General features: G+C 43.6%; 1 protein-coding gene across 1 annotated transcript; it reads left to right on the plus strand.

The window, feature by feature from the left end:
* The first annotated feature begins 265 nt into the window (after positions 1–265).
* Positions 266–20,265, plus strand: Fem1b (fem-1 homolog B). The gene is made up of 2 exons (XM_041679427.1): positions 266–1,132; positions 14,276–20,265. The coding sequence occupies exons 1-2, from the start codon at positions 885–887 to the stop codon at positions 15,909–15,911; spliced, it is 1,884 nt and encodes a 627-aa protein (XP_041535361.1). The 5' UTR covers positions 266–884; the 3' UTR covers positions 15,912–20,265.
* Positions 20,266–26,601: the final 6,336 nt, after the last annotated feature.

Genomic DNA, 26,601 nt, shown 5'->3' on the forward strand with positions numbered 1-26,601 from the left:
AAACTGGGTGGGCTCGCTAGCCCGTAGGTTCGGTAGCCTCCTCTCCGCCCCCAGTCTTGACTAAAGATCCCAGGGTCCTGTGGGGGCGAGAAGGTGGTTCCTAGCGTCAAGGACACTAGGGACTTTCAAGCCCAGTATTAAGGCTCGGTTAACTGCGCACCGCGGAACCTTTCTTTAGGAGAGCTTCGTTTTCCCGCCGGGCGGTTTAGAAAGCGATACCTACTTAAGCGTCCCTCCCACTCCCTTCTTCCCTCCCTCCCTTCGGCTCTGTCTGCGAAGGCTGCCTTCCTCTCGCTCTAAGTTCCGGTGCTGGTGCTGCCGGAGCGTTCGGAGAACACCCACGCACGGCTCGCGGCAGCTCTCCTCGCCACTCGACACTTCCGATTGCCGGTGGGCGAGTGCCCGCGGTTTTCCTGCGGCGAGGGGCGAAGCGGAGGCCGTTCCGGGCCCTCCAGCCCGGCGCGAGGCAGGCGCGCACATCGCTCGTCGTCCGGGGCGCGCGCGGGCCTCTCGAGACCCCAGCGGCGACCCGTAGCTCGGGCGCGCGCCTGTCGCAGCCCGCAGGAAGGAGGCGGCCTGAGGCCCGGGGCGGCGGCCGCCATGGAGATCCCGTCGGCCCAGGGCCGGTGCCTGGGGCCTCGGGGGCGGCCCTGAACGTCCTCCTCCCCGCCCGGGCCGGGTCACAGTTGTGCCCCCAGCGGCGCTCGGCCACCTCTGTGTCTCCGCCCTCTCTGGGTCGCGCTGCTGCCTGGGCGCGGCGGCGGCGGCGCCCTGTTGAATGGGCTGTGAGGGCCCGGGTCTGAAGTGCTGGCGGACGCGGCCTACGGGGGCGCAAGACAGCAGCAGCGGTGGCGACCAAACGGGTGTTGGAGTTGGCGGCGGCCATGGAGGGCCTGGCTGGCTATGTGTACAAGGCGGCCAGCGAGGGCAAGGTGCTCACTCTGGCTGCCTTGCTTCTTAACCGGTCGGAAAGCGACATCCGCTACCTGCTGGGCTATGTCAGCCAGCAGGGAGGACAGCGCTCCACGCCCCTCATCATCGCAGCCCGCAATGGGCACGCCAAGGTGGTGCGCTTGCTCTTAGAACACTACCGTGTGCAGACCCAGCAGACTGGCACCGTCCGCTTCGACGGGTAGGTACAGCCCAACTCCAGCCTCCCTCGGACGCGCGCGGATCTCCCAAGTCCTGGGTCCCCTCCCCGCCCCACCCCCCGTCTTCATGTGTGGACTCTCTTTTTCCTTTTTATATCCTCTTCCAGCCCCCGTTGAGGCCCGCCTCATCTCCCAACGCTATGTTTTGCTGTCTTTTCTGTTCCGTTCCTACCCTATTACCCCCGTAGGTGGTAGCCACACCCTGGATCTTTAGATGTATAGTCTTCTCAATTAGTCAGCGAACACGGGGGGGGGGGGGGGGAGTGGTGGCTGCCTATCTAGGTTTTTATACCTTTCTGTCAGCACTGTTGTTGTAACCGAGGTAGAAAATTAACGAGATCAGCAATTAAAACTGAAGACCTCCTGGTTCTCCATTTAACCTCTCCATTTTTCCCTCGGTGTGGTCGGATCGAGGCTCAAGCAGATCTCTAGGGCTTTCTATCAAAATAAGCCCCTAGAACGAGCAATAGATGCAGACACTTGATTTCGTCATGCAGCCGGGCGTCTCTAGACACGATTCTGACTCTCCCACATTGCTGGCCGGTATTTTTGGCTGCACAGGTGGCTCTGGACCTGGTGTAGAAGTTACGCCATTGCTAAATTACATGTTATAAGGTGGGATGGCTTCACTATCGTTCAAAAATTACTATTCTAGGTAAATTTTTCCTTTGAGGTTAATTGCATATTTTTGGGGGCAAGATAACAGAATCGTCATGTTTGACGTTATTCTTTTTTTTTGTCCTAGAATTGTGGAATGATTGGCACATTACAGCTGCGTGCAGAATTTGCTTTGACAATTACATTGTTTTTTTGGTGAACTGCAAGTAAATAAACTATTAATATTTTAGCATTTTCTTCTTTTGAAATAGATGGACTCTAAGCATAAAAATGTGCAGTTAAGTTTTGGTTAGTAAAAGCTGCCTGACCAAATAACATTCATCCATCTATCTATCATCTATCTACCTACCTATCATCCACCCACCTACCTACCATCTATCTATCTATCTGTCTGTCTGTCTGTCTATCTGTCTATCTAATCTGTCTTTGCTATTTCTGGTTTTAAAAATCAGGTCTTGTTATATACCCTAGGCTGGCTTGGGCTTTAAAACGTTTTTGGTTTGTTTTGTTTTTAAGATGATGAGGGTAATGTTAAATTTTTGTTGCTTTTTTCCCCCCTTAAACAATAAAAACTTTTGGTTCTGTTTTAAATGAGAGGGAGATGATTTGAACTGTTGTAGTCCAATGAAATGCCAGCCCCTGGGTCCTGGTTTATCTTTGGTCCTACTGTAGGTAGTAGGAAGGTGGTGCTGAGCAAAGATGGCAACCTGATTCATGTTTGTTTTTCCCCTTTGGCCTCTGTCCTAGAAATTTCCAGTGTCTCACAGCCTTACCTACATCTAGAGGAGTGAAGCAGGATGGCCCCACTATAGAAACAACTGGTCTATTAAGTTAGGAATGAATCCCTGCCATAGCAGCTGCTGTTAGGGACCTTGCTGAGATCTGGGTGGATAAGAGAGAACAGTCAGGGAAAAATTAGTTATCTTAAGAATTTAGAAATACTCTGCTTAATGCTGTCTTCTTGGATCATCACAGAGGAAGCTGTTTTGAGGCGATAATTAAAAGAACCTGATGCCAGGTGTGGTGATGTGTGCCTGTAATTCTAACACAGGAAAGTTGTAAATTTGAGGACAGCTTGGTATATAAAGTTAATTCCGGTTCAGCCAGAGCTGCATAGACCCTATTTCCAAAACAAAACACAATAAAACAGAAAACCCTGAAACTAAAAACAAGCAAGTATCCCTTCCCTCTAATTCCAGAAATGATTGAAAATGCAGTTTTGAGCTCTTGTTTACCATTCTGCACAAGCTAGTGAGATTAAGGAGCTCTAAAGCAGACAGTTGTCAGACACCTACCATATGCCAAGCTTTTGCTTAGGGATCTGTACTGAGAGACAAATGAGAATGTTCCCACTGTAGAGGGTGACAGTTCATGTGTGTGGGGTCAGACATGGGTAATTGCAGTTGCTGTGGCATTTAGGCTTATAGGAGTTTTTGAGGCTGCTGAGGGAGAACAGGAGGATGTTCTCAGCTTTGTGGTGGCGGAGAATAAAGGCTTTACAGAGAAGGTAGTATTTGAACTAGACTCTAAAGAACAGTGGGTCATGAAGAGAAGACAGTCTGGTATCCTTCAATGTTTCAGTGCTTATTGCAAGAAGAGATCCAAGCTATGACAATTTAGAAAGAGTATGGATGGGATACTGCGATGATGGCAGAGATCAATTGAGAGAGTATGGTACTGGGAGAATGGAGAGATCAATCACTTGAGTGGAGTACTGGGAGGATACTGGGAAAAAGCAGAGATCACTTGGGAGTGGGATACTGGGAGGATGGAGAGATCAATAGAGTGTGGGGTACTGGGAGGATTCAGAGATCAGGTTTTGATGTTGCTCATATCAAAAGCTAAGGGAGACTAGTGAAACTGCAGTCTGAAGTGTTGCCACCATTTGCCGTTTTGCCAGATGAGGCTTCTGGATTCTGTGACTATTTACCCCAGAGATTGTTATGGCTATTAAAGTAGCTTGGTATTTTATTCTTTAAATCCTTATGGTAGGTACAAGCTTGAGTCATAGTCTGTGAAGAAATGGAAGGTTTTTACTTTTGACAGGTATACCAATTGAAAAGAGAAGAATTGAAGTTCATGACCACATCTCAGCTGACTCAGTCAAGTTTCTGAGATGATTTTGTAGTTTATCAGAGATTTTGACATTTGAGACCCAAGAAAAGATGGTGATTTATGCTGGACGGTGGTTGGTAGCACAGGACTTTAATCCCAGTACTCAGGAGGAAGAGACAGGCGGATCTCGGTGAGTTCAAGGCTAGCCTGGTCTACAGGAGTGAGTTCCAGGACAGGTTCCTTTTTTTTCTTTTTTTTAAATATCTATTTATTTGTTATGTATACAATATTCTGTCTGTGTGTATGTCTGCAGGCCAGAAGAGGGCACCAGACCTCATTACAGGTGGTTGTGAGCCACCGTGTGGTTGCCGGCAATTGAACTCAGGACCTTTGGAAGAGCAGGCAATGCTCTTAACCACTGAGCCATCTCTCCAGCCCCCGCAGGACAGGTTCCAAAGCTACAGAGAAACCCTGTCTTGAAAAACCAAAAAAATAAAAAATAAAAAAATTCAGCCATTTTTAGAGCCTATTAGCTGTAGTGCTGGTAACAGTATGAAGCTCACTCCTGTATTAAAGGCTAGCTTTTTTTAGAGATTTATTTTATATCTGTATGGTGTACATGCACAGATGAGTGAAAGTGCTCAGAAAGTCAAAGATGGCATCAGATCCCTGGAGCCCGAGTTGCCTGGCAGATGGGTTGTGAGCTGCCCAAGGTGGTTCCTGAGACCTGAACTCTGGGCTTCTACAAAAGTAGTATGTGCTCTTACTGAGCCATATCTCCAGTTTCTAGCCTTTATTTTGTTTTGAGACAGAATCTCATTTGGCTGGCCTGCACTAACAGATCTGCCTTCCTCTGTTTCCTAACTACTGGAATCAAAAGGATACACCACTGTGCTCAGTGTAGTTTTGGGTTTTTAAAGACAATTATTGTGGCAGTGGGCAAAGAACCTAGAGTCGCTACCAGTGTTAGGCAAGTGCTCTACCATTTTGCTATGTCCCCACCCTGGGGCTGGATTTTGAAAAGTTAATCTCTTTCTTTTGATTATGTTGGCACTTGATATCCATGACCAGGTGGGAGCCAGTAGGCTCTTCTTGGATACTAAAGTAGGTTTAATGTTTCTAATGTGTACATATTTACATACCATCTTCACAAGTTTTAGGCAAAGTTGTTCATTTATCCTATTGTTGACTAAATATAGTCTTTAAAGTTTCAGGTGTTTGCTTGGAATTTTGCTCTAGCATGTCTCATATTTTAGTTTTGTCTTGCATAGCAGTGTCCATGTAATGACAGGTTCAATATGCTGCGTTTGATGTGTATTTGTCTAAGAGAGATACAGACATTAAAATTATTTGTGTTGTTACAGTTATTTTTGAGACAGGGACTTGTTATGTAGCCTAAGTTGACCTAAAACTCAAGTCCTCCCTGTTGCTGGGATTACAGGTATGTGCTGCCACACCCACTTTAGGGTTTTTTGTTTGTTTGCTTACTTTTGTTGTTTTTAAAGTCTGTGTGTGTCTTAGTTTCTTTTTGTATTGGTATGATAAAATATTCTGACAAGCAACTCCAGGAAGAAAGATTTTATTTCAGCTCACAGTTGAAGGGTCCATCTTAGAGATGTCAAGGCAGCAGGAACTTGAGACATCTGTCACATGGCATCCACATTCAGGAAGCAGAGAGATGATTGCTGGTGCTCGGCTCACCTTTTACCTTTTTCCTTCTTAAACATTCCGGGACCAAGCTTGGAATGGAGCTGCCTGCTTTCAGTGTGGACTGTTTTATCTCAACCTATCTAAATCAGTATAATTCCATTTAGGCATGCCCAGGGGCTCAGTAATCCCTCTCTCACAGGTGTGCCTGGATAGTTCCAGATGCAGTTGACAAACCATCACACTGTATTCCACCTAAAAGCTTTTATTACCTCTTAGGAAACCAGAGTGGATTCATAGTATAGGTGCTAGAGCAGTGGTTCTCAACCCTTCACAACCCCTTTCAGCTATTTACATTATGATTCATAACAGTAGCAAAATTACAGTTATGAATAGCAACAAGAATACCTTTATGGTTGGAGGTCACATCACCACAACATAAGGAACTAAAGGGTCGCAGCATTAGGAGGGTTGAGAACCACCGCTCTAGAGGGAAGGGATCACCACCTACATTAAACATCATGTCAATAATTTGATTCCTTGTTCACCCTTTTTGGAATAATACTTGAGATGACTCTGCTAATGGCTCAGCATGTGAACCCCAGAGTTGACAGAGGTGAGTAGAAAGGAGCTCCTTGAAATGAAAGGGAACTTTTAGTTGGTGGTAGGAAAGCTACCAAAAGTTCTACAGAAAGGGACCAGAACAAAGGAAAGCTGGGCTGTGGGGTAATTGTGCTGACTTGGGTTCTGAGGGCTGACTACTTTGTGCCAGGGTTTGGGAACCACTTGTTGAGCAGGTTTGCTGAGACACGGGTTGGGAGAACACAGGGTGGAAGAATGCTGAAGTCTTCTGTTGAGTGTTCTTATTTTACCAGTGCTAGGATGAACACTTAATAAATGTCTAGCAAAAGGAAAGGCAGGAGGACCATATCCTTGACTAACTTTGCTTCGAAAAAAACTGGCAGGGAGCTCCGCTGGTCTTGAGACTGATTTCCAGGATTTTAGTTAAGATGCTGGTCATGCACATCTAATGAGTTTTTATTTCATTCCCAGTGCCTGAACCAGGTAGTTCCACTTCAAGCTGAACCAGGAAATCAGTGGTAGAAACTACCTCACAACTGTAAAAACTCCATGCCTCTTGGATGCCTTTGTTCCTGAAGAGATTGGGTTGTTGATCAGATTATTGTCTATTAAACGATAAATTATAGTAGAGAATTTGCATTAAAAATTTGGATCAAGATTAGAAAGAGCAGTCTTTAAACAGGTTTGTTTTGTGTTCTATTCATTTTGTTTTTGAGGTAGGGTCTCTCATCTCTGTTGAGTTGTGTATGCAGACTCTTGTTCCCACCTCCCATTTTGCTTTAGCAGTGCTGGGGCTAGGATTACAGATGTGAGCCACTGGATCTAGCTTTTTAAATTATTAATAATTACTTAATAGTTAATAATTGTTTTGTTTTTGTTTTTTTTGAGACAGAGTTTCACTGTGTAGCCCCAGCTGTCTTGGAACTCTCTCTGTAGACCAGTCTGGTCTCAAACTCAGAGATCTGCTTGCCTTTGTCTTCTGAGTGCTGAGATTAAAGGCATGAGCCACCACTACCTGACCAATAATTAGTAATTGATTTAAATGTGGATTCCAGGGTTTGAACTCAGTTGAAAGGATTGTGTGTCAAGTGCTTTTACTGGCTGAGCCATCTCACTAGCTCCAAGATCATTGTTCTACACAGTGCTTCTCTCATGGAAATTTAGTAAATGGCTTATTAACTTTAATATATCTTCATCTTCTGTTTAAAAAGTTGGTATTTTTGTTTTAGGGTTGTGTAGATTATACATACATGTGCATACATGCACACATGTATATATACTTTTTTTATAAGAAAATATCTGAATTATAGTTGTCTCAGTAAAAATATACATACATATACACCATACACTGATGCACATACAAAACAACAAACAAAAGAGTAGGTTATTGCCGGGCGGTGGTGGTGCACGCCTTTAATCCCAGCACTCGGGAGGCAGAGGCAGGCGGATCTCTGTGAGTTCGAGGCCAGCCTGGTCTACAAGAGCTAGTTCCAGGACAGGAACCAAAAGCTACGGAGAAACCCTGTCTCGAAAAATCAAAAAAAAAAAAAAAAAGAGTAGGTTATTGTTGTTGGGTGGTGGTGGTACACCTCTTTAATCCCAGCATTCAGGAGGCAGAGGCAGGCGGATCTCTGAGTTTGAGGCCAGTCTGATCTACAAGAGCTAGTTCTAGGACAGACTCCAAAGCTACAAAGAAACCCAGTCTCGAAAAAACAAAACAAAATAGAGTAGGTTATTGGAATTATCTTATAATTCCTGTCACATTTTTTTTTAAAGATTTATTCATTTATTATGTACACAACATTCTGCCTCGATGTACGCCCGCACACCAGAGGAGGGTGCCAGATCTCAGTACAGATGGTTGTGAGCCACCATGTGGTTGCTGGGAATTGAACTCAGGACCTCTGGAAGAGCAGTCAGTGCTCTTATCCTCTGAGCCATCTCTCCAGCCCTTCCTGTCACATTTCTATATGAATAAAGAAAAAATGGAAATTACCAGACTATAACAGGAAAACGAGTAGAGTGACCAAGTACTTTTTGTTATAAAAAGTGAACGGCTACCTAGATGGCTTAATGGGGAAGGATACTTACCTATAACCAAGCCTGAGGACGTGAGTTTAATCCTTGGAACTCACAAATTGGAAGGAGAGAACCAATTCTTGCAGTTTTCCTCTGAACTCCACATTCATGTCATGGTGTGCATGTACACACTAAATAATTAAAATGTAATAATAATGCTGGGTGTGCTGCTGCATGCTTTTAATCTGAGCACTCAGGACGTAGAGGCAGAGTTCTAGGACAGCTAGAACTACATAAAGAGAGCTTGTCTCAAAACAAAAGATAAAATTTAATATTTTTCAAAAAATCAAGTGAAGTACATATGTACCTAAAATTTAATTTTTACCATTTCACCATAGATTATGGTGAAATTTGAGGTCAGAAAACTATTCTAGTTGTTTTTTGTTTTAGTTCCTCCCCCTAATACTTAAAAGGAGCTGGAGAGATGGCTCAGCTTATACTGCTCTTCTAGAGAACCTGGATTTGAGTCTCAGAATGACATCCTTTTCTGGCTTCTGGATACCTGTACTCACATAGTGCTTGGATACAGGGAACACACACACCCCTCTACCCCTATCCTTGTACTTATATAGTGCTTGGATATAGGGAACACACAACACATACCCCTCTCCCCTTCCTTTGTCCTTACACTGGCTTGGGCAGCTATTGTTTTTTAGTGTATGTGTATGAGGAGTAAGAAGCTGTTAGTTATGCTAGAGGTTAAACTTAGGTCCTTGCACATATTCTGCCAACTCTACAATTAAGCTGCATCCTCAGACCCTATGTATTGGTTTTAAAAAGATGAAATTGTTATATACTAGGAATACAAATATAAGCTATTTAAATCTCAAGAAGTGTTACGTTAAAATAGGTCCTTTATATAGGTTATTTTTAACTCTGGCAATTAAAATATTACCTTCTCTCACTTGGGAGGCAGAGATAGGCCGGCTGAGTCCTGGAGCATAGTAAATTCCAGGCCAGCCAGCAGCTACATAGTGAGACCCTGTCTCAAATATGAAATAAAGCAAAGTAATTATTTTTATTTTTTAGGGAAGAAGGTTAATACTGGCTTACTATACAGCAAAGACTGACCTCAAACTTAGGTTTTTCCTGCCTCCGACTCCCCATTTAGGCATGTGTCACCATATCTGGCTTAAAATATCACTCTTATTTTCATTATTTATTTGTTTGTAAACTAAGGAATTAATTAGGACCAGATTAATGGCACATACTTGTAATCCCAGTATTTGAGAGGCTAAGCCGGGAGGATTGCCAGTTTGAGGTCAGCCTGAGCTACATAGCAATTTCTAGGCTAGCCTAATGTAGAAAAATCACCAAAAGAAAAAAAGGAGTTGAGTCAGTGAAATGTTAGATAAGAATAGCTTCATGATTACCAACTGTGGCATTTTACCAACAATTGTCTAATTAAAACTTATTCTAATTAGAATTAGTATATTTAAATTTCACTTAATATACAGAGTTCAATTAAATTTTTTTGTTGACACAACTGCGATACTATCATAAAAAATCACTGTCTAGTAGTAAACCAAAAGAAAAATGTACAATACTTCTACACTGAAAATTACAACGTATCTCTAAGATAAGCAGAAGGTAACAAGCAGAAAAACTCCCAAGTTCATGGTTGGAAGTGTCAGCAGCCTCTGAGTGTGACTTTTCTACATTTTCTGTTACCCCAGTCACACTCCTAGCAGGCTGTATGTGCATGCACACCTGTGTGAAACTGGCAGCCAACCCTAAAAGTATGTGGAAATGTAACTAAGATAATTTTGAAGAAAAAATAAACTACCATAATTGTGTCACTGATGCAAGGTTAAAATAATGCATCAAGATAACATTCCAGAAATAAACTCACTCGGAGCTAATGAAATAGGCTCCCGTGGGACTAAGAATGTAGTTCAGTAGTAGAATGCTTGTCCAGGGTATGTGATACCCTGGGTTCAAGTCCCCAACACCATGGGAGAAAAGAAAAGCGCCAGTGAAATTCAGGTAAGAGACACACTTTCTAAATAAACATTGCTGGGACAGTTAACAGTATGGGAGAAAGTCAGCCTTTGTTCTAGCCTCACACTGTGCACAAAACTTTAAACGATAAGGACCTAGAAAGATGGCTTAGTAGTAGAGCATTTACTGATCTTCCAGAGAACCTGGGTGTAATTCCCAGCACTACATAGAGACTACCTGTAGCTTCAGTTCCAGGGATCTGATAATGCTTTCTTTTGTTCTCATAGGCACTGTATGCATGTGCTACACAGACATACATTAGGCAAAATACCTATATACATAAAAACAAAATATTTAAAAGTTAAAAAGCAGAGATTCTTTTTCTCTTCCTTCCCCCCTTCTCTCTCTCTCTCTCTCTCTCTCTTTCTCTCTCTTTCTCTCTTTCTGCCCCCCTTCCCACCTTAGGGTTGACAAGATGGCTTAGTGGATAAAAGTACTTGCCTCCATCCTGACAGTCGGAGTCCAGTCCCATGACTACCCAATGGAAGGAGATAATTGATTCCAGAGAGCTGTCCTCTGACACATGCTTCCCCTTCCCTCCCAAATAAATGCAAAAAAAAATAAATTTTTTGAAGATGTTAGACTGCTGGGCAGTGGTGGCACATGCCTTTAATTCCTGTACTCAGGAGGCAGAGTCAGGTGGATCTCTGAGTTCCTGCATATCCAGGACTGTATACTATAAGACTCTGTCTCAAACAAAAACAAAGCAGAATGCCCAAGATAACTTTATTTATAAAGATCAACCCTTGGGAGCAACCAAAATATCCACTAAGAAGACAATGGATAGACAAACTGTATAGAACTGGGAAGTAGTTTGTGGCCTTTAATTCTAGCACTCAGGAGGCAGAGGCTGGCTGGTTAATCTCTGAGTTCAAGGCCAACCTAGTCTATAGAGGGAGTTTCAGGATAGCCAGGGCTACAGAGAAACCCTGTCTCAGAAAAACCAAAAATCAATAAACTATAGAGCACTCATAACTTTCAAAGAGAAATTGCTGATCCACCCAACTCTATGAAAGAATCTCACAGATGAGTTAGTGAAAAAAGCCAAATATGAAGGAATGTGCTGCATGGCTTCATTAATAGAATAGAACGGGGAAGAGGCACTAAGAGAACATATCGGGTGACCATAATGTTTTATACCTGGATCAGAAAATGAGTCTGTAGATGTACACTCAAGATTCATGGCTGGTGAGATGGTTCATTAGGTAAAGGTACTCGCTGCCAAGTTCAGTTGCAGAACCTGCATAATGGAAGGAGAGAGAACCAATTCCCACAAATTATCCTCTGACTTCCACCTGCATGCTGTGCTTTATGAACACACAAATACATGCACTTACAATAAATATAAATTAAAATTTAAAAAATTTTAATTTTATCAGGTTGTAGTTCTATCTAAGCTATGTAGACTTAAAGAGGTACAGCTGACTTTCAAGGAAAATAGCACAAATGCATCAAATTGTTCATACAAAATACTTGATCTTCACAGTAACTTATCAATAACCCTATGTGGTAGATACCAATATGATGCCCATCTTGTTGCTATGTAACTAATATGTTTACATAGGATCTAATACTCTATAAGGTCTTCAAATATCGTAAAAAGTATCAACTGCAAAGAAACATTGTAGATCAACACTTGTTTCAATTTCAAGAGGTCTCTTTCCAGACTGGTTATTAACACATTGTATCAAAAACAAGTTCAGGTCCAGTTGTCATGGCTCAGCCAGTAAAGATCACTGTGGCCAGACCTGATCTTTTGGTTCCATCTCTGGGACCCACATGGCGGAAGGAGAGAACCAACTCCCTCAGATTGTCCTCTCACTTCCAGATGTGCACTGTACATTTTACACAAGCACACACGTACGCCACCTGCACTGAGTAGCCCTGACTGGCCTTGAAATCAGATCCACCTGGCTCTGCCTCCCCTCATGATTGCTGGGGTCAAAGGTATGCACCATTGCTCCTGGCTAATAGGTGTAATTTAAAAAGAAGGGGATAGATGTATTGTTTCTGTGATGTTAACTGGGGCTATTTTATGTTTTTCTCTAAGTCTTTGTTTTTGGTTTTGTTTTGTTTTTGGTTTTGGTTTTGGTTTTTCGAGACAGGGTTTCTCTGTAGCTTTGGTGCCTGTCCCGGAACTAGCTCTTGTAGACCAGGCTGGCTTCAAACTCCCAGAGATCCGCCTGCCTGTGCCTCCCAAGTGCTGGGATTAAAGGCATGCGCCACCAGTTTTTCTGTTGGCCCTGGCTGTTCTAGAAAGTACTTTGTAGAAGCTGACCTCAGACTCACATTCACCTGTATCTGCTTTCCAAGTGCTGGGATTAAAGGTGGACAGCACCACACCCAGCTGCTTTTCTAAGTCGTAGTTCATTCTGTGCTGCTGTAACAATTCTGTTATAGACTAGGTGAGTCTTAGAGTGTAAATTTATTTTCCATATCGTGAAGGCTGGGATAGTCAAGATGAAGGTTGGTTGGGTTGTCTGGCAAGGGCCTCATCCTGGAGAGAAGAATGCTGTCTTCCTGGTGGAAGGCAGAAGTGCAGGGCAGCCGCTACTGCCAAGAGTTAGTCTTCTTCATAAGAACCGGAATTTGGAAGAGACAGGGAGGTGCACTAGCTGCCATGGTAACAGCTGGCTTTTGGTGAGTTGTTATGGGTGTTGCACCCTCTTATTTTGTGGGGGTTGTAATTTGACCTGCACCACAGCGTAAGGTTGTGTAGTGAGAAGCTCATTAATAGATTTTGGGTGTGATAGTTAATTGTAGTAAATACTTGATAAGCCTTCTACTCATATTGTCAGGTATACTTACTAGTTCTAGCACAGTAATTCTAAATATCTTCAGCAAAAATTTTTTTAGGGTCCATGGAACCATTATCAGTAGAATTAAAATTAGGAAAAGGAGATTGGGGGGAAAGTGGGAAAGTCTGGACTTGTCAGAAGAATCTAACTTTGTAGAGGTTGCAAACCCTGCTTGTAGCAGAGGCACTGAGTAGCTGGTAACCGAAGCCTCAGCATCCACAATGTCAAATCAGGGAGGTACCTGGGTAGTTTCCAAATGCTAGTGTTTCTTGCTCTTGCTGCCACATAATGGTTTGCTTCAGGAATATATACAAAGTATACACACACACATCTTAGCTTTTCATAGCATGCTAGAAAAAAAGCACATTTCTATACAGCATTTATAATTACATGCAGAGCACATTTGCTTAGTAAATCTCCGTGTACATCCTGCCATCCAGTACCTTTCCCAAAAGGACACAGTGTATAGCAGTGTATGGACCAGTGATTGTTCATTCTTGTTGCTGTAGGTCAGGTAATCTTAGGGCAGAGGTTCTCAACCTTCCTAATGCTGCAACCTTTTAATACAGTTTCTTATGTTGTGGTGATCCCTAGTCACAAAATTATTTTCATTGTTTCTTCATATTTTGCTACTATTTACAAATTGTAGTATAAATATTTTTGGAGATAGAGGTTTTCCAAGGGGTTGTAACTCATAGGTTGAGAACTGTTGTCTGAGGGCTAATCATCTGGTAATCATAAACTTCTGGGGATTCTATCTACCTCCTATCTCACCGTAGTGACATTAAGATAATAGACACTTGCCACTCTTGGCACTAAACCTGTTCTGTAGATTTGAACTCAGGCCCTCATGCTTGCACAGTAAATACTTTTCCCACTGTGCCATTGTCCCAGCCTCCCTCCCTCCCCCCCTTCTCTCTTTCTGTGTGTGTTTGTTTTTTTTTTTTTTTGTTTTGAGATGGTTTCTCTGTGTAACAGCCTTGACTATCCTAAAACTCACTTAAACCAGGCTGGTCTCAAACTCACAGAGGTCTGCCTGCTGCTGCCTCCCAATTTCTGGGCTCAAAGGTGTGTGCCACCATGTCCAACACCAGCCCCTCTTGTGTTTTCTGAAGTGTATTTTTGCCAGTTGAGAGTATTCTTTAGATTTTTAAAAAAGATGAACTTTAGTAATAACAGTAACAATAATTTTATTAATTCATGTTGGTATAAAGTGCTTTGCTGAAATTACTTGTTTTTATTTCTACCCAAACTGATACTTTATTAACATTTGTGAATGCACCTTGTTAAGCATGTCAGGGCCTGTGAGCCCAGTATCTGACTGACTGTTCTTTCTGTGTGTAGGTATGTCATTGATGGTGCCACTGCTCTTTGGTGTGCTGCAGGAGCCGGACATTTTGAAGTTGTTAAACTTCTAGTCAGCCATGGAGCCAATGTGAACCATACCACAGTCACTAACTCAACCCCACTGCGGGCAGCATGCTTTGATGGCAGGCTGGACATTGTGAAATATTTGGTCGAAAATAATGCCAATATCAGCATTGCCAACAAGTATGACAACACCTGCCTAATGATCGCAGCATATAAGGGGCACACTGATGTAGTCAGATACCTTCTAGAACAGCGCGCTGATCCCAATGCTAAAGCACACTGTGGAGCCACAGCATTGCACTTTGCAGCCGAAGCTGGCCACATTGACATTGTTAAAGAGCTGATAAAATGGCGAGCTGCAATAGTGGTGAACGGCCATGGAATGACACCATTGAAGGTCGCTGCCGAAAGCTGTAAAGCTGATGTTGTCGAACTGTTGCTCTCTCATGCCGATTGTGACCGCAGAAGTCGGATTGAAGCCTTGGAGCTTTTGGGTGCCTCCTTTGCTAATGACCGTGAGAACTATGACATCATGAAGACATACCACTATTTATATTTAGCCATGTTGGAGAGGTTTCAGGATGGTAACAACATTCTTGAAAAAGAGGTTCTCCCACCCATCCATGCTTATGGGAACAGAACTGAGTGTAGGAACCCCCAGGAACTGGAGTCCATTCGACAAGACAGAGATGCTCTTCACATGGAGGGTCTTATTGTGCGGGAGCGGATTTTAGGTGCTGACAACATTGATGTTTCCCACCCCATCATTTACAGAGGGGCTGTCTATGCTGATAATATGGAGTTCGAGCAATGCATCAAGTTGTGGCTGCACGCGCTACACCTCAGGCAGAAAGGTAATAGGAACACGCACAAGGATCTGCTTCGATTTGCTCAAGTCTTCTCACAGATGATACACCTCAACGAAGCTGTGAAGGCCCCAGATATAGAATGTGTTCTGAGATGCAGTGTTTTGGAAATAGAGCAGAGCATGAACAGAGTTAAAAATATCTCCGATGCTGACGTCCACAGTGCCATGGACAATTATGAGTGTAACCTCTATACCTTTCTCTACCTGGTGTGCATCTCCACCAAGACCCAGTGCAGTGAAGAAGACCAGTGCAGAATTAACAAGCAGATCTACAACCTGATTCACCTGAACCCCAGAACACGGGAAGGTTTCACCCTGCTACACCTGGCTGTCAACTCAAACACGCCAGTCGATGATTTCCACACCAATGACGTCTGCAGCTTTCCCAATGCGCTGGTCACAAAGCTCTTGCTGGACTGTGGTGCTGAGGTGAATGCCGTGGACAATGAGGGGAATAGTGCTCTCCATATTATCGTCCAGTACAACAGGCCCATCAGTGACTTTCTGACCTTGCACTCCATCATCATCAGCCTTGTGGAGGCCGGCGCTCACACCGACATGACAAACAAGCAGAATAAGACTCCACTAGACAAAAGTACCACTGGGGTGTCTGAAATACTACTTAAAACTCAGATGAAGATGAGCCTCAAGTGCCTGGCTGCCCGAGCAGTTCGGGCTAATGACATTAACTACCAAGACCAGATCCCCCGGACTCTTGAAGAGTTTGTTGGATTTCATTAAGTGACTGGATGTGTAAAATCGTTTAATGTGGTGCTAAAAAGTAAAGGACTTTAATCACAGACAATAGAAGTATGTGTTCATAAATTGTCCTTTTCTTTCCACTACCCTTTCAGCCCGTCTGTCCTTGGTTCCCTTTGGCTCTTGTCTCATGTATTGATTTCAGCACACTAAACAGAGCAGCACTGTTCAGGTGTAACTGGAAGGTGTTTGGACATTTCTTTTTTTCTTTCTTTTTTGAAGGAATGAATGTAAGATATTTTGTGTAATAGGGGGCATTTGTGATTTAAAGTTGGTGATATTTTAACAGCTGCCTACAAAAGTATTTCTGTTAAGCTGATGTCAGCATGTCATCCGTGCAGCAGTTTTGAGGATTTCGTGAAGAAAATGAACTAAAAAAGAACACTGAGAGCAATGGGAGATGCTCGTGTCCTGCGTGGATGAATCTCACTCTCGCTATGTGCGCAGAGTGATACAGCACATTTTACACCAGGAGGACTTGAAACACTTAGCTACTGATTCTTAATCTGAAATTATGTGCAGTTATTGTTGGAAAGTTGAATTTATGGAAATGATTGCATTCTGCTGGGTAGTGTCTTCTAAGTGGTGATCTTAGCTCAGCCTGTGGACTTGGCTAGACCCCACCTTAGGCTGGAGTTCTTCTGGTCTTTGTTTTAGTGATGGATCTAAATTGCAGTCATGCCCTTGACTTTTGGCTCACAGACCTAAGTAAGGAGCACGCTGTATTATGAAGCATTGTCATAGTATAGCTAGATGTTCTATTTTGTCCCTTTTAGCCCTTTCCTCTTGTGTTGTGTCTTTAACATTTGGAAACTGCCCTTCTAGAGGGCATTTATTTCTGTCTCCCTGTTAGGTGTAAGATGAGCGAGGACACGGTTCTGATGTTTTTTTACTTCGTCCATTATAAGATGTAGGGAAACCAGGAGTAGGGTATAGGAAATGAAGTATTTGGTGAGGAAAATGATTCTCAATGCCACATGGAAGGTATATCTCAGAGCTGCAGACTTTTCTACCACAGAATGTGGTACTGAAGTCTTCGTTTTTTTGCTTTCTTTTATCAACATTTCAAGAGTATTCTGTGATTTTTTTTTTCTTATGCATCACAGAAATTCACATTGAAGGAACACCTGCTTCTGCTGATGCTGGAAATGATAATGAAAGTAAACTAGTTGTTTCTGTAATTTTTCTCTAGTGCCAAATGAATGCCTGAGCTACCCCTAGTGCATGGTACCATAAGTGGAGACCCACAGCTTCTTGTTTTCCTTTAGTGAAAAGCGTTGTCATGATGCGACATCAGATATAAACTTTAAACAACCTGTAAGATTTCACAAACATTTTACCTGTGGATATTGCTTTTTAAAATGTATGAGAAAGGTTGCAGTGATGCAGTATAAAAAACAATCAAGCCAAAATCAGCACCTAGGGCCTTAACAGAGATACCCCACAAAATGAAATACCTAGGAGGGTAGAAGAGACTTGAAAAACTTCCTGTCCAAGGGTGCGAGACACAGTTGCTGTAGTTGTGTTTCATGTGTGTGCTTGCTTCAGTTAGGAGTGTTTTAATGGTGAATTCTTTCATGAATAGATGTCTGTTTTCCTAACTTGAGAGTTTACAAGGAAGACATTTCTGATGGCTTAAAGGGAGGTGTTGGAATGACCCTAATTTGGGAACTTCTGACCTTGACCCTTCTGACGTGACTCAAGGGGGTATTGTCTCACCTTGCCCTGGCAACTCTCAGTGGCCTGGAAGAGATGACACACTGCACAGGTGAGTCAGTCCTGCCTCTGTCCAGGCTCAGGTCAGGTCTTTCCTTTTTGGACTCTAAGGCCTGATATGGACAACGAGGAATAGCTGTGGCACTTAGTATTCATTTGGTTCCATTTTTTAATGTATATGGTTTTTAAGCACCCAAACTTAAAATATCAGATAGCGATGCATGTTTTAAAAACATTTTTCCCCTTCACTATCCAGGACCAACACTGTTCTAGACGTTATTTATATATGAGGATAATAATAATATGTGCATATTCAGAGATAGAATTTGAGGACAGCTTTGAAGGGGGGAAGACTGCTGATGAGGGTAGAGCAAACTGAACCATGCCGGTGGATAACTGGCTAGGCTTGTTAAACTAGTTGCACGTGGTGCACTCTAGCTGAGGATCTCATTCTGTCCGTAATGTCACTCCAGATTTGCATTGGGGAACACCTGTATAAAGTCATTATTGGAAGAAGCGATCTTCATGCCTGGTTTTTCCGTTACTTATTTTTGGTAGAATTCTTTAAAAATAAGCTCAGCCAAATGTTCCATAAACTTTTGTTTTTAAAGAAAAATAGATAGGTGTGGAAGGTGGTGGTTTTGTAGCTAGCTCACTGGGCTGTCTCCTACAGCCATGTCTGTCAGTTCATGTTTGTTATTGGTAGAATCATGCTTTGAATTCTAACTCTTCCTTGGCAGTGTTAGTGATTTCCCAGAACACTTCTCTGTCATGTAAATTGTCACATTGGATCAGCCAGGAGTGCAGGAGGCTGCTTTCCACTTCATGCATTTAGGAACTGGACACTTGCGCATCAGTGATTAACCCCAGTCTGGGCGACAAGCCCATCCCCTTCCTTGCTGACTCTGACACCATGGCTTTTGCAGTCCACCCTGACTGCTCACAGCCCAACTGTCCGAAGGTTCCCCACTGTGAAAACTTGAAACCTGCAAACCCCAAAGCGGCCCATCTGCCAAGCTTTGGTTTTGTTAGTTTCTGAGAAGGGCTTTGATCTCATTATACTAATAGTTGATAAATGGTGATTGTGAGAACTTGAGCATGACAGCATTTTTCGACATAAATTTGGGAGCAGTGCCTCCCTAAAGGCAACACTGTATTAGTCAAATGTTTCTGAAAATTCAAGTTCCAGAGAGTTCCAAGTTCTGTGTTAACAGCATTTTTCTTAGTTGAGGCAGCCCCTCAAAATCAAAGACTGCTTTGGCTAATCTAACAGAAGAGCTTCCTTATTCTTGGAGTAGGGCAGCCAGAGGAAAAAGTTGTCTGCTCAATACTGGTTGAGAAGCAGCCAGTGGCTGATCTCTGAGTAGGTGGATGAAAGTATCTATGCTTCCTTATGACAGTTATAAAAATATGAAGTGCTTTATCAGCTACCCAGGAGTCTGTGCGCCCAGGAGCGCACCCTTCTCACTGACGAGACTCCTGCAACATTCATAGGGAGGAGTAAGACCTTCAGCGCTGCCTTCTGCTCTGTGAACTGATTTCAGTCCAGATTCTAAGCTGTGCCCACTCCACTTTGAAAGTGCATGGCTCCATTCTGGATATCATCTGACAGCCTCTCACTATGTACATACACAAAGGGGCTTCCTTAGATGTTTCTAGTAGACGTGCCCAAACCTTGAGATGGGTTAGGGCATACAACATCCCCTTTCCCAACCCTGGGATCTGGAACAAACCCTCCAGTGACAATGCTGATACATTGTTTCTACAAACGTAAAGTAAACGTGGTTCCTAGTCCTAGGTCTGTGGAGTATACCTTTGTGTTAGTGTATTGGGAAGGGACAGTGGCTTGATGATTATGGGGAGTATATCTTTGATGTGTTCAAGGGGTGACTACTGCTAAACTACTGTCAGCTTTCCTTTAGGGGTGAATCATGAGATGAGTGGCCTCATCAGAAAAATGAAGGCACGAGGATGCAAGCCTGCAAAGCGAGGAAACAGGTTTTGTATCTCTTATCGGGTGTTGTAAAATGTGTGCATGGCTTTTTTTGTTGTTGTTGCTCAGTAATTGGTAGAGGAGAAAAGATGAAGGGACCCCTCCCCATTCCCCCAGCTTTCCTAACCAGTCTTTTCAGAGGTACATAGCTGGGGACTAAAATCTGGCCTTAACCTATTGGAAAGACTGTCCTTTGTAATGTTCCACAACCTGCCGTCCTCGGTGCAGAGGAGCTACATAGTTGTAGTCTAGTAATACACCATGGTTTATTGCCAGCCAGTGATGTCATTCTATCGTGCACTCTTGTCAAGCCATTGATGTGACTTTAATAAGCATAGTAACCTTGCTGACTGCACCTGAGGTCTATCAGTGATTTATATATTGCATGATGTCTTCTGTTTGAGTTTGACATGTAGAATCACTTTTGATTTCATGGCAGTTGACAGTCCTAATGGCTCAGCTAATTTGAAACTAACAACTTTGCTGTGTAAAAGGAAAAATGGTGTTGTGTTCAGTAAATGTTTGAAAAAAAAAGTATCTTGAAGTTTGTGTCTTTATTGTTCAATGTGAGATCTTTTGTTGAGTTTCTTTGAAAAGGGTTGTTGAAACTATATGTGTGTGGGGGAAAATCCTGTATAAAAAAAAGCTCTTCCTGTGTCCCGTTTGGACTCTGTAGAGCCAATCATTACAAAACATCTTTTGAGTAGCTTCCCATAAGTTTGTTGTGGTGTATATGTTTCTTTTCACTTGAAAATGCAGTGGACTTCATGTTTATTTAATATATTAAGCATGTTTTCATTTCCATATATGTGCATTTAAGAAATAGAGCTTCATAGCACTTCTGTATATGGTCTTAAACTCTGTTTACCCAGACTTACTGGTGGGCCGTCAGGTTTCATCTCCTAAGTGATGAGATAGTGAACACTCACATAGTTACAGTCCCTGACGCTCATTGCTGCCGTTGGGTCTGCTGTACGTGTCTAAATGCGTTTACAGTTCTGATAGACTGTTAAGTTTCCTGCTGTCTTTCCTGTTCCTGTATTGACAGACACTAGATATTACCTCATTTAGTTGATATTTTACGTGTGCTTCTTTAACACAGTTGGTGTTTTCTTTGTGTTGTGGTTGTGGCTGTTTGGTTATTAGAAGTTTTGTGAAAGCTTAAGGAATTTTCTTTCTCATTTAGTAATTTTTTAAAAAGTTATATTAGAACTTTACATTTTAAAAGTACATTTTACATGTGTGTGTGAGTGTGCATGTGTATGAGAGAGTGTGTGGTGTGAGTGTGAATGTGTATAAGATAAGAGTGTGTGTGTGTGGTGTGTAGATCTTAACTGACTTTAAGAAGTCAGGTAATTTTTTTCTGCCATGTGAGGGTTGAGCTCAGGTCGTGGTTTGGAGACGTGTCCTTACCCACTGAGCCATATTGCTGGTCAAATTTACATTTTTATTTTGTTAAATTTACCATAATTTGTTTTACTGGATTCTGGGGTTTTTTATCCTGCCTGTCAGGCTGTCTTCATTCCAAAACCAGAACATCTTTTTAATTTGTATTTTCTCTGTTTGAAATACACAAGCTTTCATGGCTTATCTTTCCTCCTTCCTCATTTTCCTTTAAATTTTTAAAAGAGGCTGACTTTAAAATTATGTGTGTGCCTGTGTGAATTACAGGATCCACATTCATATAGGTGTCCAAGGAGGTTATTGAGGATGGTTGAATCCCCTGGGACTGGAGTTGCAGGTGGTTGTGGGTCATCCTGTCTGGGTGCTAGGACCCAAACTCAGGTTTTCTGCAAGAGCAGTAAGTACTCTGAACTGTGGAGCCATCTCTCCAGCTCCCTGGCTGAAATTTGTGATCTACCCAAAATTTAATTTGATACAAGTATTCTGCTGACCAAGGAAATACTTCCCATCGATGTGAATTATAAAGTAAATTGTCAGGTTCTTCTCGCTTCTGCTGTGCTGGGCTGGAAGCACAGGCAGCTCTGAGGACTGACTTCTTACTACTGGGGCTTTGTAGGAGGTACTTCTTTACATAAGCCTCAGGTTTTGTAAATTGGGACAATAATATTATCCATCTTGTCCTGGGGTGATCCAGTAAGACAGTCAAAATCCCTGGCAGATAAATGCCAGGTGTTTTTAGATAGGCTTCTATCTCTTTGTTTCTTCTGTGTGTGCGGGATGAGCAGCCCTTTTATCGTATGCTTATTTTTCCACATGAACTTCAGTGTCATGTGTTAAAATATTGAACTTTTCCACATTCACTTATGTGGTGTGTGCACCTAGGCACATGTGTCATGGCTGTGTGTGGATCAGGAGCTTACAAGAGGAGTTGTTTCTTTACCATGTGAGCTTCGGATCCAAGTCAGGTTGCCAGACTTGCTGAACCATATCAGTGGCCCCTTAGAAGATTATTTTGTTGGGGTTGGAGAGAAGGTTTAGAGCATTTGCTGCTCCTCAGAGCATCTGAATGTGGTTCATCTGGTGGCTCATGAGGCTTAGTACCTTCATTTTCAGGTGATCTAAAGCTTGACCTGTTAGGTCACCAGGCATGCTCGTGGTACACATACATACACACAGGCGCATACACTTAAAATACATCTTTAAAAAAAGGATCATTTTGTCTAGCACTGAATCAGTGGAGTCATTTAGAGAGTTGGGTCTGTCATTCTAAGATACCCCTCCATGACTGGTGCAGAGTCTCATGTAGTTGGTTGCACACTCAGTGTAGCGAGGGTGGCCTGGAGCTTTTTCTACTTCCTTGACCTTTCAAGTGCTGGGATGACAGGTATATGGTGCCACAGTGGCACTGTGGATCAAATCCAAGTCTTCCTCCATGTTAGGTAAGTGTTAGAGCCACATCCCCACATCCCCAGCCCTGTCTTTTTTTATGTTTATTTTTAATTGTGTGTGTGTATGTCGGCTTGTGTACATTAGTGCACGTGTCCATGGACTCCCAATGAGTGTCATATCCTCTGGAGTTATAGGTGCTTGTGAGCTGCCTACTGTGGATACTGGGAACCCAAACTCCAGTCCTCTGCAAGAACAGCTAGTGCTCTTAACCTCGGAGTCATCTCTCTGGTGCTCCTCTTCTGTATTGAGATAGGGCCTTCTTACATAGCTCAGGCTAGCCTAGAACTGTAGCAAGAGTTCCACAGAGCTTTGCAGCTGGTTTGATTCTGGAGTGTTAAGCACCTGGACTTTGATCTGCCTTTTGTGACTGCTACCTTTTGTGTCCACTACCTTCTGTTTGAAATATGCAAAACTTGGGTGCAGAACTCCAAGAGGTTCAGGGCTGAGAATTGCTTTGGCATTTGTCTCCTTTGTGGAGCTTCACATACGAGGTTTTGGTGTGTGGAAATTGACTTGCTGAGGTATAAACTATATAACAATGAGAAAGCCTTTTGCAAAGCTACAGTTAGTCTGCCAGAACCTGAGTCCCTGTGGCCCCAAAGGGTAAAAATCATCCTAGAGTGACCCTGTGTCTTCCACTCATCTGCACGAACCCAGTACCCGACACAACATAGAACTCTGCATCCTGCCTCTGCCTCCTGAGGACTGAGATTATAGATGCACGAGTCCCCCTATCCCCCAAAGACAGATACATCCCTTTAGTCGAGTCAAACATGTCTATACCCAGAGGTTTTTTAAAACTTGCTTTTTAAATTTGTTTACTTTTTCAGGACTGGGTATTGAACCCAGGGTCTCAGGCTTGTAGGGAAGGTTACCCTGAGCTTTATTTTGAGCTTCTTTTTACTTTTTGTTTGAGATGGTCTTACTAGGTAGTCCAGGCAGGCCTTGAACTTGGGATCCTCCTGCCTCAACCTCCAGAGTAGCTGGAATAGCATGTCTGTGCCATTAGGCTCAATTTCTTCTTGTTCTTCTCCACCCCCTCTTTCCCTCTCTCAGTTCTAACATATTCAATTGTTTAATAATTGTATATACACATTTCTAAGTGTTAATATGTTAGATCAGGCTTAGATTTGTGCTGGCCACCCGAATATAGAGATCTGAAAAGATCAGCCTTTCATTTTATAATTGAGGATTCAGGCCCAGACATTACAAACTGTCAGGATGGGAAGTGGAATGTCTCTTGGCCATGGTACTGTCCTTGCTCTGAGACTGGGGATGGCCCTGATTCCTGTGACGCTGCTGCAGGTTTGCATTGTGCCCTGGCCTGAAGAATCCTGTGTCTTTGAGATTTCAGGGCACGTTTTTCATTGTTTCGGGTAACATCTGTGTACTGACATGACAGGGTGAGGGCAAACTGCAGTACCTGCTCTCGAAGGCCACAATATGACAGAAAACCCAGGTCATAAAGTCTCACTTGGGGACAGTCTGCCGGTGTTTGTTAAATTTTGGTGAAAAAAGCAGATGGACTTTTCTCTTCCATCAGTTAATGGGGACTCACTAACTACAGAGTACCTGTGGGAGGGAGAAAGGCCTGGTCCCTTGTCTGGTAGATGAAATTGGCAGTGACTCATGCCAGGAAAGGGACATAATGAAGCCAGTTGTTTCTGTCACACGCTGCCGTCTTGGAACTTGAAGCCAGAGGGATTGACTCAATTCCAGCCTCTTATTCTTGGAGAACAGAGTGGCCGTGGAGATGCCTCCTCGTGCTGACCTCAGGGGAGGGAGAGGCCTGCCTCCCTGGCTGCACTCCATGTTGCTTCTCTGTTGCCTCTGCATGTGTCCGGCCTGTGCTTGGTCCCTCCTGAGAACCACCACCTTTCTTAGCACAAGTAATACCTCCTGTCAGCTCCTGGGGCTTTTATAGACTATTGTGTCCCCAAGTTAGGCTTGAGCAAAGCTGAAAGCCACAAGGATAGGCTGTGTAGGAAACAGACACTGAATCAGGGAACAAATGCTGATGGTTCTAGACGCTAGGAAAAGGTCAGTGTGCAAAGAATGACCTCCCAGAGGCTGCGCCTGTGAGGCCTGGGTGGCCCTTGTGAGTCACTGAGGCCACTCGAACCACGCTTGAACCTCAGCCTAGACAACCTGCCTTCTGAGGCATGAGGCCCACTCCTCCCTCAGCGCACAGGCCTCGGCATCTAATGCCAGGAAGAAGCTTTCCGGAGGGCTTCCTCCTTCCAGCTCACAGCATACGGGAACTGAGGGGTAATAAATGATACCCACTTCCCAGAACATTATAGAAGTCTCTCCCAAGTCTACCCAGGGCTGACCCTCAGCTTCTGCATCTTCTGAGGGCTGTCCTCATCCAGACAAGAGTGGGTCTCCCTTCCCCTGGCATGTCTTGTCCCTCTGCTTCTCAGCTACTTGCAGCTGTTTCCTCTACCAGGTAGCAAGCTGAGACCTCAGAAATCCTGACAGCTTTGTCCTCCCCATCACTGCACCCCCCCCCACCTCCATGGTAGTTTGATGTAGAAGCCATACTTGATTTTACTGCAGACCTATTTACATATCCAATACCATAGGAGCTCCATACATGTTCTTTAGAGTGCGTTCAGCCTGGTTGTGTAATGAATGCTCTCTTGAAAGAACCATTTTAAGTTAGTTTTATTTCCTAGTAATTTCATCTGAATTTCATTTTTCATGGTACTGGGGATTGAAGAGTTGAACTTGGGACCTTGAATGTGCTTAGTAAGTACTCTACCACTGGGCTCTATGGCCAATGTTTCAAAAAGGTTTTTGAGATGGTCTTAGTGTGTTGCTTACGCTGTTCTTGAACTTGAGACCTCAGCCTCCTGAGCTGGGAGTACAGTTGTGTAATGCCCCTGACTGAAAATTATGAATTGGCAGTTAGACCACAGTTATTAATCCCTACCTGTGAGCTATATAGTGTTTCCTTTGTTAGTTAATTAATTTTGAGACAGGGTTTCACTATGTGGCTCTGGCTTTCTTAGAACTCACTCTGTAGATCAGGCTAGCCTCAAACTCACAGAGATCCACCTGCTCCTGCCTCTGGAGTGCTGGGATTAAAGGCATGCTCCACTATGCCTGACTTTAGTGTTTCATTTTGAGACAGGGTTTTATGTAGCCCAGGCTGGTTTTAAACTTATCTGCCTTGTCCTGCTGATCCTCCTGCCTTCACCTCTCGGTGCTAGGATTGTAGGTGTCTGCTGCCGTGCCACTATACTAGGTTCGCTGTGGATTCAAGGTTGCCCTTGAGGGAGCTTCTTTCTAATGATGGCTGTCATTAGCCTGATGCTTATCTCGCTTCCCAGTCACAGCAAATGTGCCCAAACCCTTCCAGTGTCACTGGGGCTCTCAGGACTTTGGTGGGGTGAAATCTACCATAAGCCGCACCCTGCAGACTTGCCATGAGTAACCACAAGGCCTTCCCGATTAGGCCAGGGCTGGGTTACCATAACCAACTTTGAGCATGAAACAGTTTCCAGTATCCATTCCAGAGGGCTGCCCGTGTGTGCTGAATCCTTGTCCTCTGCTGGACTGTCTGTCATGTCACTTGCCTGGGAGCTCAGCTCAGCACAGGCCACCCACAGCGGCTTTGCTCACCAGGTGATGTTCTGGATCAGAGTCCCAGGGACCATGGCCCTTGCCCCTTAGGTGAGGCTTTGTTCCCTCTACAGTGAAAGCACTGCCGTGGCCAGTCTTGGACATGGCTGTTTACGAATAAATGGATTCAGAAAGGTAGTATTAAGAAAAAGGAGAGAGTGTTAAGGGCGAAGGTTGAGGAGGTACAGGTGGGCCTGATTCATCTGCCTTTTGTCGATTAGTTGGTCTAGAGGTAGACAGGGGACATGATGGGATGGGAGCCCTGGGACTGTCTGCCTCAGTCCAGAGGTTGTGACTGGAGCAGTTAAACATCATAGCACAGGTGTCAGTTTCCAAAAACACACCAGCCTGCTGACGCCAGCTTCCCATGGCAGCACTCTGCTGAGATCTGCCAGTGTTGGAGAGGAGACTGGCTGAGTCCTCTTGTTTTTTGTTTGTTTGTTTGTTTTTCAACAGCCCTGGCAGTCCTGGAACTCACTTTGT

The sequence above is a fragment of the Microtus oregoni genome, unplaced genomic scaffold (assembly GCF_018167655.1).
Source record: "Microtus oregoni isolate MIOR12 unplaced genomic scaffold, Mior012 000032F_ref0000030, whole genome shotgun sequence".
In the NCBI taxonomy this organism is placed as follows: Eukaryota; Metazoa; Chordata; class Mammalia; order Rodentia; family Cricetidae; genus Microtus; species Microtus oregoni.

Coding starts and splice junctions, on each gene's coding strand:
- Fem1b (XM_041679427.1), top strand. CDS start 885: ATGGAGGGCCTGGCTGGCTATGTGTACAAGGCGGCCAGCGAGGGCAAG. Junction 1,133..14,275: donor GGCACCGTCCGCTTCGACGG/GTAGGTACAGCC, acceptor TTCTGTGTGTAG/GTATGTCATTGATGGTGCCA.